This window comes from Xiphophorus maculatus, chromosome 8 (assembly GCF_002775205.1).
Source record: "Xiphophorus maculatus strain JP 163 A chromosome 8, X_maculatus-5.0-male, whole genome shotgun sequence".
In the NCBI taxonomy this organism is placed as follows: Eukaryota; Metazoa; Chordata; class Actinopteri; order Cyprinodontiformes; family Poeciliidae; genus Xiphophorus; species Xiphophorus maculatus.
In genome coordinates, this window is record NC_036450.1 from 3001303 (window position 1) to 3018117 (window position 16815).

General features: G+C 41.7%; 2 protein-coding genes across 2 annotated transcripts in view; both read right to left on the reverse strand.

Moving 5' to 3' along the window:
* LOC111609422 (NACHT, LRR and PYD domains-containing protein 12-like) overlaps positions 1–16815 on the reverse strand; it is a 114356-nt gene that overhangs the window by 14397 nt on the left and 83144 nt on the right. The gene's annotated exons all lie outside the window — the stretch shown is intronic.
* On the reverse strand, positions 7870–10274 carry LOC111609437. The gene is made up of 2 exons (XM_023337915.1): positions 7972–10274; positions 7870–7902 (listed from the first exon to the last, which is right to left on the reverse strand). Exon 1 carries the CDS (start codon positions 9106–9108, stop codon positions 8089–8091), a length of 1020 nt encoding a protein of 339 aa, XP_023193683.1. The 5' UTR covers positions 9109–10274; the 3' UTR covers positions 7870–7902; positions 7972–8088.

Below are 16815 nucleotides of genomic sequence, written 5' to 3' on the forward strand. Positions count from 1 at the left end.
ATTCAACAAATCCATGATCACATGGCAAAGTATGTGAGTATACCAGAAAGCTGGCAAAGCAAAAACTATGCTTTTGAATTTGTGAACTCAATCAATGAGATCGTGCAGAATGAGACTATGTGCAATGTTAAAAATGCACCCTGGCATACCCTCATAGTAGATTAGAGCACAGACATAACAGTACATAAAATGCTACTCATATATATTAAATACAGGGAGGAAAATGATGTGAACTATAAAACTGTGTTTGGTGACATTATCCAGCTGACAGCATGCACTGCTCAGGATATTGTAGAGGCAATAACTACATTTTATTTCAAACATGGACTGGACATGCAGAGAATGGTGATGCTGACCTCCGATGGTGCTTCAGTAATGCTGGGAAAACACAAGGGAGTTGCAGCTTTGTTAAAGTGCCAAATACCACACCCAACTGAACAACATTGTGTGGCCCATGGAGAGGACTTGGGCATTGATGATGCCTAGAAAGATGTGCCTTTGATGAGAGATGTAGAAACTCTTCTTAGAACTGTGTATTCCACTTTCTCCCGGTCAGTTGTGAAGAGGAGCAAAATGGAGGATCTAGCAAGGATTCTTGATGAAGATACACTGTCATTCAGGCCTCTGAATGAAGTGCAATGGCTGTCATGGCACCAAGCTATAACTGCTGTTCTGAGGAACTACACTGTGTTTGAAGAATATTGCAAAAGAGAATTCACTGATAACAAAGATCCAGTAGCAAAGTACTGCTGCAAAAAGCTGAGTAATTCCAAGTTCAAGGTTACTCTCACTGCTCTGGGAGATGTTTTAGGTGAGCTGGCACAACTCTGCCTGTCTTTTCAAAAACGCAACCTGACTGTGATGGAAGGACACTGCTTTGCAAGAGCAAAGATTGAGAAGTTGAATTCCCAGTACTTGAAGGAGAAGGACGTACATTGGAGGGACCGTGTCAAAGAGGCAATGGGGACTTCAGTAACTGATGGCAGAAATACTGGTGAGATTACTCTTTTTATTAGTAAGCTCTGTGATCACATGGATGCTCGTTTTCCAGAGGATGAATTAAAGGAGTGGTCAGCATTTGACATGGAAGCATTGAGCTCAGACATCAGTTTTGACTATGGATCAGCAGACATTTCTACACTGACAAAGAAATAAGAGGCCATTCTCTCCCACCCACAGTCTATGGAGGCCATTAACAGTCAGTATGCTGAATTCAAGTACATAATGAAGGAAAAACTTAAACAGGGGTCAGTCAGCACATTCTCAGATATGGTGGCTGCAACACTTAAATGTGAGGAGCTAAAGGAGATCTCGCAGCTTGTGGATATTTGTGCTACATTTCAAGCATCAAGTGCTGATTGTGAAAGAGGATTTAGTTTAATGAATCATATCAAAACAGCATCCAGAAATCGTCTTGAAGTGGCACATTTGGACCAGCTGATGCACATAAAGTCAAAGCAAGACAAAGATGAAGTCATCAACCTGGACAAAGTGTACAACCACTGGAGAAGTGAGAAAGACATATGTGAAAAAACTGTGTAATTAAATATTTTACAGACAGTTACAAGAATTTATACAGTATCACAAGCTAGAGCACACATTTCATTGTGCAGAATGTGAATGTTTTAATGTGAACAAAAAGTTATGTAACATATTATGCATCTCATAAACAGCAACGTTTTTTTGTTTGTTTGTTTTTTTTTCAAGTTAAGTTGGGCAAATCACTTCTATTAAAAGCAAACTGATGGAAGTTGCTGCTGTAATCTGATTCTTTTAATAAGCCATGTAACTTTCTATGATCCCAGATTTATAACAGGTGTAATACTGGTGTATGGCCATAGTGCACACACCTGATGTTGCTCACAGTGGTCCTCAGTGTACTCAGGGAGCTTGAGTGTATGCCCAGACGCATAAAAAATTAGAGGGAACATTGCTCACAACTCCTATGGACTGACTACTGACCAGCTCTCCGTCTAACGGGTCTGGAAAATCTCTAAACCCCGAGTCTTACCCTGAGACAGGTTTAGGAGAGATAATCTATTTAAGCTGGTGTCAAGAGAGACTCATCTAGCCTTTAACTACCTTCATTCCAGAAGTTATGACCCTTTTCAGTTAAGAAGCAATCAGCTGAGTAGCCCTCACAACTGCATAACTTCAATAACCACTCCTGTTAATGGTAGCTTTTTCTCTATTAATAACGAGCATTTGTTACAGACTACACAAATTTTAGTGGTTCAATATAAGCCCCAAGCTCATTATTTACAAATTCCAAATGGAACTTCCCAGGCCACCACATTACTGGACTCATGTACATAGGTTTTACACTAATTAGAGGATCCAAAAATAATAGATGACTCAATTAATTTCACTGTCCACAAATCTCAATATAATTTTAAATGCATCTTTATTAAGCAGGCTTTTAGCATCGGTAAATGACAGAGATTAATTATCAATGATTACAAATGAAGAATAAAAGGCAAAAACTCATTAAAATCAATTTAATCCTATCCTAACTTCTTTCCCTAAACTGTGTCACTAATTTACTGAGCAAGGCCTTGGAGTGCAGATCAACTCATACCCAGATGACAGGGGTTCTTGGCAACAGAGGGCTTTGATGTCCTTGGTCAAAGTCTTGTCTTTGTACGGCAAAATCCTCTTTTGAATAGAAGCAAAGCAGAGCTGGTTGTTTTCCAAACACTCAGATCTTCATCACTTAGTAACCTTTGTCCATTCACCAAGTCTGTTCCAGCAGCCTTGAGATCCTTGGGCTGAGTGCAAGGTGGTGGTCAAATCAGGAACCAGGGTTGAGGGTCGATGGGTCTTATCCCCTTCTAGCAGTGCAGAGTGTTCATCCCTCCATGGCTCCTGTTACATGCTCACACTTTGCTTTCGCCTCCTGATTGTTTGTTTTTGTTTTTATTGTTGGCACCTTTGACGGTTCACTGGTGGGGGTGGGGCACAGCCAGCCCAGGTGTTTTAGCTGGGCTGGTGGCGCACCTGAGAGGAATGAGTGATGGTGGCATGTACGAAGCTGCCGCAGCAGCAGAGTTTTTGGGTGAAGAAAAATTAATTAAGAATATGGTGCGGGAAGGCTCTGGACGAAAAAAGAGTGCCTTCACCTCGGGACGGATCCACCCAGAGGGGAGCGTCGGAAGTTTTGGCCGGGATGAAGTTTCTTTTTGTTTTGGGAAAACCGGCTGGACGCTAAAGCATTTTAGCACCGGGGAGTTACATGCCAGCCACGATCAACCACCGACGAAATCACCAGAGGTGCGGTTTTTAGGAAAAGAGAAAAAAAACTATATATATATTAAGATAAAGAAAAAAAGAACTATTAAACGGAGCGGCGGATGAATGAGGGATCGCGAGGGCTTGCCCTTTTCCAATGGGTGCCAGCTGGTCAAGGAATATGATCTACTGAATCGGACATCTAAGGTAAGCCCCCGCCACACTGTGTGTTCCGTCACTTGCCCAGTTTTGTTTTATTTATTTTGTTCCTTTTTGTATAAATTATTACACACTTTGTTGCGGCCCCTTCTCTCCCGTAATCACTCTTAAAAAAACATTAATAAGAACGAGCCAGGGTGAGGGTAGCGGGATGTAACAGTCCAAGGTGTGGTCCTCTGCTGGTCTTCTGTTGACTTGACTTCAGCACTGTAATGTCTTAATGAACAGAGGAGGCTCGGACTATATTCATATCTCTTTATTGTTGTGCTATCCTTCTGGTAACTACGCAGAGAGAGCTTGCACATCACAGAATACAAGGACTGTACCAACTCAGGTAATCACAGGGGTAAATACACCATATCATCCCCCTGTTAGATGGAAATAACATTTTCATCTACATTAACTAGAATAAACTAAAGGTCACACACTCCAGCTCAAGTGCATATTTATGTAGAACCAAACAATGACCCAAATGTATATTTACTTGATACTCAAGATATTTTTCCTTTCTGTTTACCTCTGCATCTAACTCAGATATAAGCCTTAATGCAACATGAATCATAACAGAACATAACATGCATAGCTGTTATGCCTAGATAAACACAATGTCATAAGGTGCGGGGTGAGGTGGAGAGGCAGACACTGAGGATCCTGGTTTAAGTGAAAAAACGGAGTTTAATGATGATAATGTCTGAATGTTCCAAACAGTCCAAAACCCTGTCAGCACAGCAGAGTGGGAAAACAAAGCTCAGCACTGGTAGCACAGGTACACGAATGGACATGAATGAAAAACAAATGACTGACTGTTGGTAGACAAGGACCCGACAGAGACGCAGACACACAGGTGGCATTAAATACACGGGAGGGTAATCACAGAACCGAGACACACCTGGGAACAATCAAGGGGGAGACAGGACAACACGGAGACTCAAAGACACAGGAAACTCTAAATAAACACAGAAAAACACTGATCCTGACACACAAGGCTATTCAAGATATCGTTTTGGCGTCTTCCGTGGTCATGTGGAACGCCTCACAACCACTGGAGGATCTGGGGAAACAGGAGGGTGCACCCCAGAGTCCAGAGCACTTTGTTCCGGTGTAATGTTTACATCATTTTGCTCTTCTGTTGGTGTTTCAATGTCCTCAATATCTGGTTCAACTACAGCTTGGGTACGAAGCTGATCTCCATGTCGTCTGTGCACAGTGTTCGAGTACCGCTCTTTTACTTCATAAGAGACTGGACCAGTTTGTCTTACAAGCTGTCCAGGTGTCCACTTGTGAACTCCTCCCCCCGTGTTGCGAAGATAAACAGCATCATCAACAGAAAAGGAACGGTCCACGGCTGTGAAGTCATATTGAGCCTTTTGTCGATACTGCTTCCTGTAAACAGTCTCCTTGGTGTTAGGTTTGATGAAATCCAGTCTGGTGCGGATGTGTCTGTGCAAGAACAATTGAGCTAGAGACTGGCCTGTCGTGCAGTTTGGCGTAACATGGTACTGTAGCAAAAACAATGAAAGTTTGTCCTCAATGCTGCCTGATTGGCTGGCAAGCTTTTTCATGCCTACTTTAAATGTCTGCACATATATTTCAGCCAAACCGTTTGTGACAGGGTGTCCTGGCGCACTTGTTGTATGCAAAATGCCATTTTGTGTCACAAACGTTTGGAACTCTGCAGAAGTAAAAATGATGGCATTGTCTGTGACTATTTGTTCAGGAAGTCCATACGAAGCAACCTTGTAATCGTGGCTTGTGATGTGATGTGTGGCATACGAAATACCTCCAACCACTTCGAATATGAATCAACTACAATCATGAACATGCTTTCGAGGAAAGGTCCAGCAAAGTCAATATGCAGTCTCTTCCAGGATTCACCAGGGAACTCCCAAGGATGCAATGGAACATGCTGCGGCATCTTCTGTTCCAGCTGACATGTTTCACATGTTTTGCAAACCTGTTCCAGGTCATAATCCAGATTTGGCCACCAGACATATTTGAGAGCTAAGGCCTTGGATTTTACGATGCCTTGGTGACCAGAGTGAATCTCATTTAACACAGCCTTTCTCATTTTAGAGGGTATAATCACTCTGGTTCCCCACAAAACACAACCCCTCTCAGTTGAAAGCGCATTCCTCTTGTTGTGATAAGCCTTTAAACTCTCATCTGTAACAGTGGGCCAACCTTCCATGACATACTGGTAAACCTTTGACAAGTCCATGTCTGTGTGTGTGGCCCGAGCAACCTGGGTCGCATTTAGTGGAGCTTCTTCCATAGGCGCAATTAACAGTGAGTGCACTGCTGCTGAACTCAATGCTGTTCCAGTGTCGCTTGTTTCCGGCAGAGGACAGCGAGAGAGCCCATCTGCATTGCTGTGTTCTGCTGATTTTTTGAAAACAATGTGGTAATCATATGCCGACAATATGATAGCCCACCTTTGAATGCGTGCTGCAGCTAGGGTAGGTAGGTTCTTGTGCTCACCAAAAAGCGTCAACAGGGGGCGAGGATCTGTTGCTAAGGTGAAATGCCTGCCCCAAAGGTACTGGTGAAACCTTTTTACTCCATAAATCAGACCAAGAGCCTCTTTTTCTATTTGAGAGTACTTCTTTTCTGCTGGGGACAGTGTTCGGGAAGCGTATGCTATTGGTCGCTCCTCCTCACTTGGCATTGTGTGCTGTATTACCACACCGATGCCATATGCAGAAGCATCACACGCTAAAGTGAGGGGCAGGTTGGAGTCATAATGCGCCAGCACCCGATCACTTGTCAGCAGACCTTTGCACCTATCAAACGCTGCCTGCTCAGGGTCAGTCCATCTCCAAGTCACACTGTCTTTTAGTAACTTGTAAAGTGGAGCCAGGGCCGTGCTTAGCATTGGCACAAATCTCCCATAATAGTTGACAAGTCCTAGGAACGCTTGAAGTTCTTTCACATTAGTAGGAGCAGGAGCGTTCTGTATTGCCCTCACCTTTTCTTCTGAAGGGTGGACTCCGTGTTCATCCAGGACATGTCCCAGATATTCAATTTGTGGCTTGTTAAACTAACACTTGGAACGTTTTACTCACAGACCCTTCTCCTGAAGGCGTTGCAGGACCTTTTTCAGGTTGCTCAGATGTTCTGCTTTTGAGCATCCAGTGATGAGCAAGTCATCCAGGTAGACCACCACTGGTAACCCTTTCATTATGTTTTCCATAATGCGCTGAAAAATTGATGGAGCTGTGCTGATTCCAAAAGGGACCCTGTTGTAAACGAACAGTCCTTTATGAGTATTGATAGTTGTGTACTTCTTGGAATCCTCATTGAACAGTACTTGTTGATAGGCTGCTGCCAGATCTATCTTTGAGAAGTACTTTCCCCCCCTGAGTGTTGCCAATAGTTCCTCCAAACGTGGTAGAGGGTACGTATCTGCTTCAAGGGCTTGGTTCACTGACACTTTGTAATCCCCACATAAGCGAATAGAAGCGTCACTCTTTAGCACTGGCACTATAGGTGCTGCCCACTCGCTGTGTCTCACAGGTGTAATAATGTTACACTTTTCCAGTCTTTTGAGTTCTTCTTCCACCTTTTCTTTCATTGCGAATGGAAGAGGCCTGTGTTTATTAAATTTGGGCAGCATCTCAGGTTTGACCACTGTGACGGTACCTATGCTTTCCCGATTGGCAACTTGAATTTTAAGATAACTAATTTAATAGTACTGTAAAGTTACCCTTAAGGCACACAGGCCCGCTACATATGAGGCACGAGACAATTCCACTCAATCCAATCAGTTTATTTATTTCAATTTTCTAGTCAGAAATATATTAATTTAAAATCACTCCCACATTAAAATGACATTTACGGCTCAACTCGAAGCTGGCAGGGACCTACAAAGGAAACACAGCAAACCAAATAAAAGAAAATCGTGCACCAAACCAAAGAAAGTACCACCACCCGGAAAGTCCAACACCACGAGCTGGCCGTTCCTGTCAAAAAAGAAAAGACATTCAAATTACATACATTTCTTGGTTATACAGTTCAGTCCTCACAAATCAAGCAATAGCAGTCCAAGTTAGGAGTCCGTCCTGAGACGAACCGCCGCGCCACAGCAAACGCCAGCCAGAGCGGCACCCGAGGGATCAGGACGAGCTGGTCATAAACCAGCCTGAATCAGCCACACTGGACGAGAGTCAAAAGCCAGCTTACGCCGACCAGGACAGCGGGTATGAAGCCGACAACCAGGGCGACGGGTAGGCCGCCGTCAGCCGACGACGAATAACCAGGTCACAGGCGGACGGACCGTCAACCAGGGACAACAGAGTACGGGCAAGCAGCCGGCCAAGGACAAACAGCAGCGTCTATCAAACATACATGTCAAAAATAGAATCTGGAAGCATACGTAAAATGAGCTTTCGCTTACCACTGAGCTTGATGCGTTATGCCTCTGGAAGGGAGAAGAAGCAGTCAGCTGGTACAAGTCACCTAGATGTTACAAGTAAAGCTGAGCTAAAGCTAGACTTACAGATATTAAAGGTGTGAGAAGCTTCTTACCAGAAGAAGGCTTGAACAGCAATTAATGTATTAAGCGCGTCAGTCGTATAGCGCCAGTAAACAGTGAAGTCTGAACCGGAAGGAGAATGTGTTGTCTACCAGGTGAGGGAGGGCCCTTTATATACAGACAGCGCTACAACCAATTAAAGTCAGGCACTTGTGTGGTGCGTTCAGAGCCCACAGGGCATACTGCCACACCACGATGGTAGCTTTAATGTCTTTCAATGTGCCTAACTCCTCCTTGAAAACATCATTGTAAGTATCCAAAAGCTCATTGAGTGATAGGTGTTTTGGCTCACCCACGTACTTAATCTGCTGCCAGTTAAGCCGAAGTTTTGTCAACCAGTTCCTTCCACAAAGTGATGCGCCATGTCCCTTAACAATCAACAGTGGCAAATCCGTAGCTTGGTCTTCATACACCACTTTTGCTACAAGCTGTCCCAAAACACAAATACGTCCTCCATTGTAAGCTTTGAGCTTCACTTTAGCTGGCTGCAAAGGCAGGTGAGAGAACTTTTTCAAGTATGTGGAATGTGAAATGACACTTTTTGCTGCTCCTGTATCAATTTTATTAATTCCACTTACGAACCGGTCCCTCAGTGCCGAATCCAGCGACGCACCAAAATCACAGTTAGCTGCTTGTTGTTTTAGCTCTGCGACATACTGGGCAACAGTCTGACTCGTCTTTTGGTTGCATCTATTAAAACAGAAACGTTCAGCAACTAATATGGGTTTGGTTTCATAGTGTTCTTTCAAAATGTCCACAATCTCGCCAAATGTCTTGTCTTTTGGTTTTTCAGGCTGTACTAAGTTTCGTAAAAGTCCGTATGCTTTAGCACCCATTACACTTAGCAACACCGCCACGTGCTTTTCTTCGTCAATGTCGTTAGCTTCCAGGTACTGCTCCAGACGCTCTATATAAGCTGTCCATGGCTCAACCTCTGGTCTGAAGTCATCTATTTTGCCAACCAGAGCCATTGTACTCACTAGTACTGATACTTGATGTCGTCTCTCCTCCGAAAAGTATCCTCGTCGCCAGTTGTAATCTCTTAATGAACAGAGGAGGCTCGGACTAAATTCGTATCTCTTTATTGTTGTGCTATCCTTCTGGTAACTACACAGAGAGAGCTTGCACATCACAGAATACAAGGACTGTACAAACTCAAGTAATCACAGGGGTAAATACACCACAAGCACCGGGGACAAAGAACACTGGTTCCCCTTTCCATGGGTTTTTATACTCTCCCATCCCATAGTTGTGTATGGAGTGATGGTGTACATGGCTTGTCAAACATTCGATTTCTTCAGGGAAAGTCCCAAACCTCCCTTCATTCGGTCAACACCCTGTTCACTTCTTCTTTTGTTATTTGTCTTCTGACCATTTGGTTTCAATTCTCTTTTGGACTTCCCCTTTTCCCTTCGCCCCAACCTCTGCTCTAATTACAACACAGTCTATGAGGTACATGTCTTTACATGTCTCTACATGTCCCTATACTCCACACAATATATGATTACTCCAGTTACAATTTTATATATGCTGTATGATCATCATGAATCATTAAACACAATCATCTTTTTAATTAAATTAATCAATTCTAACTTCTTTTAATAATCATCTAAGTTTAATTCTATTATTAACCTTTTATTCATTACTTGATCTGCTTTCTATTACATCAACTCTTCATAATCATCAATGAATCAAAATACAAAATCACTTGTTTTATAATCATCAGCAAATCAAAATGCAAGATTACTTGTGTCTCTCAGGCCTTTATGATCTGTTTTCTGCGTTAACCTGGAGAGATTTCACCCCTTTATGCCAGTTTTCACAACAAGAGGAAAGTGTTTAATGATGGCAACTAATCAAGGAGGCCCAACACAAGCTGATCATATCTGTTAAACATGATGCAACATCATCCAGGATGCCTTTAACATCTATTCTTTCCACTTTGGTTAACTGTAAATGGCTTTGTTTAGCACCTTTTCTAGTGCAAAGGACTCCACAGTGCCTCACACTACAGTCATTCATTGATGCTGGAAGAAGCGAGGCTGCCATGCACCGGTGCCACTGGGCCCTGTGACCCCCACAAGTAACCAAGGTGGGTGAAGCGTCTTTCCCAAGGACACAGCAACAGAGGAAGGTGGAGCAGAGATTGAACTAGCAACCTGTCAATTGTCACTACCATTGTCTTGAGAGAGGTGAACTGAGCTATTGATGCTGTGGTTCTGGAGAATGCCATGTACACTTAGACTTAGACTGACTTTATTGTCATTTTGCATGCACAGGGTGTATACAGAATGAAATTTCGTTGCATACGGCTCAGGACAGTGTTTTGAGGTTCCAATGTTGTGAGGTTACTCCAGAATAAAATAAAATACAGTATAAAATATGAATATAAAATATAAAGTGCAGGACTGACGGTAAAATGGAAGTTACTTAGCTCTGTACATGTGCAAGGTATGAAGTGGAGACCAGATTTTGAGTGCAGTCCAGTTAAGAGTTCAGCAGTCTGATGGCAAGTGGGAAAAAGCTGTTTCGGAACCTGGTGGACCTGCACCGGATGCTGCGGAACCTCTTTCCAGAGGGCAGCAGGGAGAACAGTCCATGGTGGGGGTGTGAGGGGTCACTGACGATGTTTCGGCCTCGGGACACGCAGCGCTGGGATGAAATGTCCTGAATGGAGGGAAGGGGGGCCCCGATGATCCTCTCTGCTGTCCGCACCACTCTCCTCACGTTCTTCCAGTCGGAGGCGCTGCAGCCTCCACACCACACAGAGAGGCAGCTGGTCAGAATGCTCTCTATGGTGCTTCTGTAGAACGTCTTGAGGATGGGCGGGGGCAGGTGTGCTCTTCTCATCCTCCGCAGGAAATACAAACGTTTCTGTGCCCTCTTGACCAGAGACGTGGTGTTCACAGTCCAGGTGAGGTCGTTTGTGATGTGCACCCCCAGGAACTTGGTGCTGCTGACCACCTCCACAGCCGAGCTGTTGATGAGGAGTGGAGCGTGGCTGGGCCGGTACTTCCTGAAGTCAACGATCATCTCCTTCGTCTTGTCAATGTTCAGGATCAGGCTGTTGTCTCTGCACCAGTCCACCAGCTGCTCCACCTCCTCTCTGTAGTCCAGGTCGTTGTCGTCTCTGATGAGGCCCACCACCGTTGTGTCATCCGCGAACTTCACGATGTGGTTGGTGGCGAACCTGGGGACGCAGTCGTGTGTCATCAGAGTGAACAGCAGAGGGCTCAGGATGCAGCCCTGAGGGGAGCCTGTGCTGAGGGTGATGACATCTGAGGTGTGTTGTCCGATCCGGACTGACTGAGGTCTATCGGTGAGGAAGTCTAGCAGCCAATTGCGCAGGGGGGTGCTGAAGCCCAGGTGTCCCAGTTTTCCTGCCAGATGCTGTGGGATGATTGTGTTGAACGCTGAGCTGAAGTCCAGGAACAACATCCGCACATGAGTGTTCTTCTCCTCCAGGTGAGCCAGGCTCAGGTGTAGGGCGGAGGAGATGGCGTCCTCAGTGGAGCGGTTTCGGTGGTAGGCAAACTGGAACGGGTCGAATGTGGAGGGGAGTCTGGAGACGATGTGTTCTTTTACCAGCCTTTCAAAGCACTTCATCATGATGGGAGTCAGTGCCACAGGCCGGTAATCGTTGAAAGAGGTGACTTGAGGTTTCTTCGGCACCGGAATGATGGAGGCAGTTTTGAGACAGGCTGGCACTGTGGCTTGGTCCAGTGAGGTGTTAAAAATGTCTGTTAGGACACCAGCCAGCTGACCTGCGCATTCCCTGAACACCCGCCCAGGTATGTTGTCGGGGCCTGGGGCCTTCCGTGGGTTGACTCTTTTCAGAGTCTTCAACACATCGGCTGTGTCCAGGCAGAGTGCCTCCTCTTCCTGGTGGGGAACAGTTTTCTTTGCCGGAGTACTGTTCAGTGCCTCGAACCTCCCAAAGAAGTTATTGAGTCACACCATTTCACATATGAACATAGAAATGCGGGGAAATGAGCTGAGCTTACAATAAACACATTTGAAATAAAAACATTTTAGACTGAACAGTTTGTACAGTTACAGCAGTTAGAAACAGTTAATCTCTCTTATGATGGAGGTTCAGGAGATTTAAAGGTAATGATCTCATCCTTTGACCTGTAGCTTTTATAGGACACACAGCTGGGCTCTGGTTCTGGTTTGAGTCTATGATGGATCCTGATATAAAAACTCTTATTAAAAATCTTCTGTGGAGTAAATTATTTTTTAATCTACTCCACAAACAGAAAATCAACCAGATGTTTTAAATGGTTCCCATCAGAACCTATTCAATCCTCCAACATGTTCCTGATCATTGATCCTCCTGAATAATGTCCAGCCTTGTTTAAAGAGCAATGTTCTTTAAACAATGACTAAATGGTTTGAATTATCAGTCATTTCAAACATGATGGCTTGAAATGACTGAGAAGAGTATCTGATGGAGCTTCATTCAGAACCAGATGGTCCATTATAGACCATCTGGTTCTGAATGCGATCCATGAGATATTATTTAGATGAACTGTCGAAGTGGTTGATAATCCACCAAGTTGGATAATGTTTCAAGCTCAGAGATTAACTTGAAATAATGAAATTAATTTTAAATGTTTTTCTTTCAGTATTAATCTCTCTCATCAAATTTAAAGAACGATCCAAATATCAACCTAGAAAAGAACATCATTTCTGCCTTTATGTTTGTGTGTTAATATTAATATTAAACTAAATAAATGAGTCTGTTTCATGTAAGAGAAAATAGTTTGATGAAACAAGGGATAAAACACATTTAAATATTTGTGCTACAAGTGTAATTTCAATATAATACTTAATATAACTATGTCCCTATTTGTTTGTTCTTTACATATATTTTATAGGTTTTAGTGGAAATGTATGTTGATTTTGGTTAAATATTTTGTTTCCTGTAATTCACCAGCAGTATTTTTTTTACTTATGGTCTCAATATCTGGCCAGTAGGGGGAGTATCACTACAAGAATGATGGTTAAATTGGTCTCAGTAAAACATCAGATCAGATATTGAGACTTCTGTTAACTACATGGACCTGAATATGCACTGGGTAGAGAATGTGGATCCAAACTGACCTGTTTTATTCACTGATTTTCTTTTATCAGTGAGAATGCATTATTAACCCTCTATGGCATGGCGTTGCCCTCAGGCAACAAACCACATAGCTGTACCTCACATTGCTCCTTTATTTTATTTTTTGGGGGGCATGATTTTTGACATATTTTTGTCCAAAAAATAGTTCTTTTATGAATATAGTTTTTGTTTGATTTGTATTTCATTTCTCATAATCAGTGTAGACAATCTTGGTGTTCTAGACCAATGTTACCCTGAGGCAACAAACCCAAATCTGGTTCCAGGAGGTGTCAGAGTCCGATTTTATGATTGACATGTAATTAGGGACCACCAAGCTCCCAAAGAATGCAGGAAAATATTTCTTCCCCACAAAAATAAAAAGTCATGCCATAGAGGGTTAAGATCCTGTTGAAGTTTTTCAGTCTTTACTTCTGCGAACTTTAAACTTTTCTTTTAATTTATATATCCAAGCGTTCAGCTTCTTCTGCAGAATTGTGCTACATCTTTGCTAAATTTTACTACTGTACTTTTTGAAATATTTCAGCTTTTATTCAAAGTTTAGACCCATAAAAGCTTCAAAAGTCAACAAAATTCAGAAAAAATCTTCTGCATTTTAACAGCTTACAACTTCTGTCTACTTCAGTGTAGAAACTCCATTCAACTTTTAAACAAGTCACAAGACTTTAAACTGTCTTCAAATGATTCGGCTTTTTGATATCTCAAGATTTTTCCATGATTGCGACTTAAGTTTTATGCTGATTTTTGAATGTTTTTAGGTTTGCAATGCAATTCTATGATGACAGTTTGTGAATAAGACTGTCATGACACCATCATAAACATGAGTAAGTCTTCATGAATATTTATGACTATTGTCATAAAGTATCATTCGGTAAATCATGACACTTTCAATACAAAGTTGACATTATTCAAAATGTCTTTGTTATGACAACTTGACATTAACCAAGAAATCATGAGCTTACATAAATTTGTTAAAAAAGTATTACTGATTAAACTTTAGCTTTATTAACAAAGTTACATAATTTTCAAAGCAAACCAAGCAGCTGCTCAGGGCCCCAAGGCCATTAAGGGGCCCCCTCAGTGGAGCTGATATATATATATATATATTTAGTAATAATTTCTGTCACTATAATATCAAAAACACCAATTTCACTATGAAGTGATTTGTTTTTACAATAATATATATTTGACAATTTATGTAGAAATTATTATTTTATTGATAAAAAAAGGGAAAAGAAAATTGCTCTTGGGGCCCCCTGGTGGCTGCGGTAGGTACAGCACGCTTCACCTGTAACATGCAGTGCAATGTGCAGAGCGCATCCAAATGTCCAAAGCTCCGGTCAGAAAAAGCAAAACAATGTCTCAAAAAAGGACTTATCCTTCAGGGAGGGAAAAAAGAAAGAGGAAGAAGAGAAAAAAGCCAAGATAAAGGTTTGTTTTAATGAGCCTTGGTAATGTAATGTAAAAGATTTGTAAAGCTGCTAATAGAAAATTAGCTTGAACGGTCCAGTTCAACAGCCAAACATTTATGCTAGGGTCTTGTTTTTGTGTGAAACTGAGTTTAAACTTTAAATGAGTTGATTCTCATGGTTGGCTCTGTATATTTCTGAGGTATTTTTGGCTTCAAAATGTGATGTTTAATAATGTTTAATAACAATTGATTATAATTAAAACTTCTCAATGTTTGACATTGTCTAGCAAAATGTTTTTACGTCAGGCTACAAGCTGCTACATGGATGAGCTGCTCTATGCTGTAGTTGGAGATTTGTTGTTTGCTGCTGAGCAAAATCATTTTGTGGCTAACACAAACATTATTTTGACACTAACCAGCAGCGCCGCATAGGTGAGGAAACTAAGGACAATTACAAGGGCCCCTGACGGACAGGGGGCCCTCAACAATAATAATATATATTTTTTTGTTCATAGAAATAATAAAAAAAAGGCCCTGTCAACTACAAAATTAATCATATTGTTTTCTAAAATAGTTTTTAACAGTAAAAATTAACTGTTACCACTCCCAGACCTAAAAACACACATTCATATTTGCCCTGAACCCCCTGGATCTGCATGAAATTTTTCATTCCTGCTTAGCGCTCTTGATGGTGTTCAGCAGCAGACAGTGCAAGACAAGAACGACTGTGGCGGTTACTATACTGCCAATAAAAATGATAAAATCAGATTTTTAAAAACACAGAGAGAGGGAGAGAGAAAAATGTAAGAGTGTCAATTTGTAACCCAGTTCTCTGAGAGGAGGGTAGATTGTGCGAGATTATCAACCGTTTGCCATAGTTAGCTTAGGTAAAGGTAAAGGTAATTTTATTTATAGAACACATTTTCAGCAACAAGGAATTACAAAGGGCTTTACAGGAATTAAAAGGAAATATAAACAAAATAACAAACCAAAAGAAAGAGCAAAAGCAGAAAAAGCTAATAATGTTGATCCAAAGTAAATAAACTAGATACTCCTATTCAGGGTTGGTAGGTAAGTATAAGTAAGTTTCCTCTGGTCTAATTCCTTTTCTGGTTTGGAAGAATAATAGTCTAAAAATAATTGCTATGGTAGTTTTCCTGGTTTCCAAGTTCTAATCTCTGTTCTGGGTTGCTAAATAAGTGTAAGTAAGTGACTTCTGGACTTCTGTGATGCTAGATCAGTGTAATATTCTCTGGACTTTCTAAATGTGCTCTAAATTAGTAAAAGTAATGAGAACTCCACAGATCCTAAGTAATAATAAAAACTAAATGTTCCTGTTCTGGAAGAATTTTCTCTGGATTCTAAATTCGTTCTAAATCAAGTCTTAGCTACAGACCATTTGCCTCCATTTCACTAGCATTTAATGAATTAAGAAAAAAGAATTACCAACATATTCATATATTTAACTGGTATCTGTACATTTTATCACACTTAACAGATGAGTCAGTCAGCAGCAGCTCTAACCCACATCCCTCCTGACCTGCCCTCTCCTAAGTGAAATTAAAGCTGCAGTAATGTAAATTCTATAACAAAAATAGATTTTTTTTTACATATTTGTTAAAACTGTCATTATGTTGTGACAGTATGATAGATGATCTGTGAAAAATCTATTTCCTCTGTCTTTTCCCAGTGCTATCTAGAAACAACCAATCCATGGCAGGTGAGATTTATTGCTGTCAATCACAATCTCATGTGGTGCTGCTCATCCTCCCTCCTCTCGCTCTTTGCTAGCTGCAGTTAGCATAGCCTGTTGTGAATGCTCAGTCTAGTTAGCATAGCTACCAATGACAACAGAAAGACATTTTTTTCTGTAACGATAAGTTGTTTTTCCACCATTAGCAAATGTGCTAATGGTGGAGAAACAATGGTGGAGCAGTGAGTGAATGAGATTGATTGACAGCGCTAAGACCCTCTTCCTGGTTCTGATTGGTTGTTGTTGGTCAGAATGGTGCATTACTTCAGCTAACAGTAGTAGTTCAGGGAGGAGGAGATTGATCTTTTTTCACAGATTATCTGTATCATAGCAAACTGTCACAACATGGTGACAGATTTAACAAATATGGAGAAAACAAATTTTTTTATTAAAGTTAGATACTGCAGCTTGAATAAAATGCAACTACACAGCATTTTTTGAGAAGTCTGGATTGTTTTATGTGTATTTTGCACATTGCATTTCAGTGGTGCTTGTGGGGAGAGACATTTCAGTAATCTAAAACTAATAGAAAAAATTTAAGCAACCTTGCA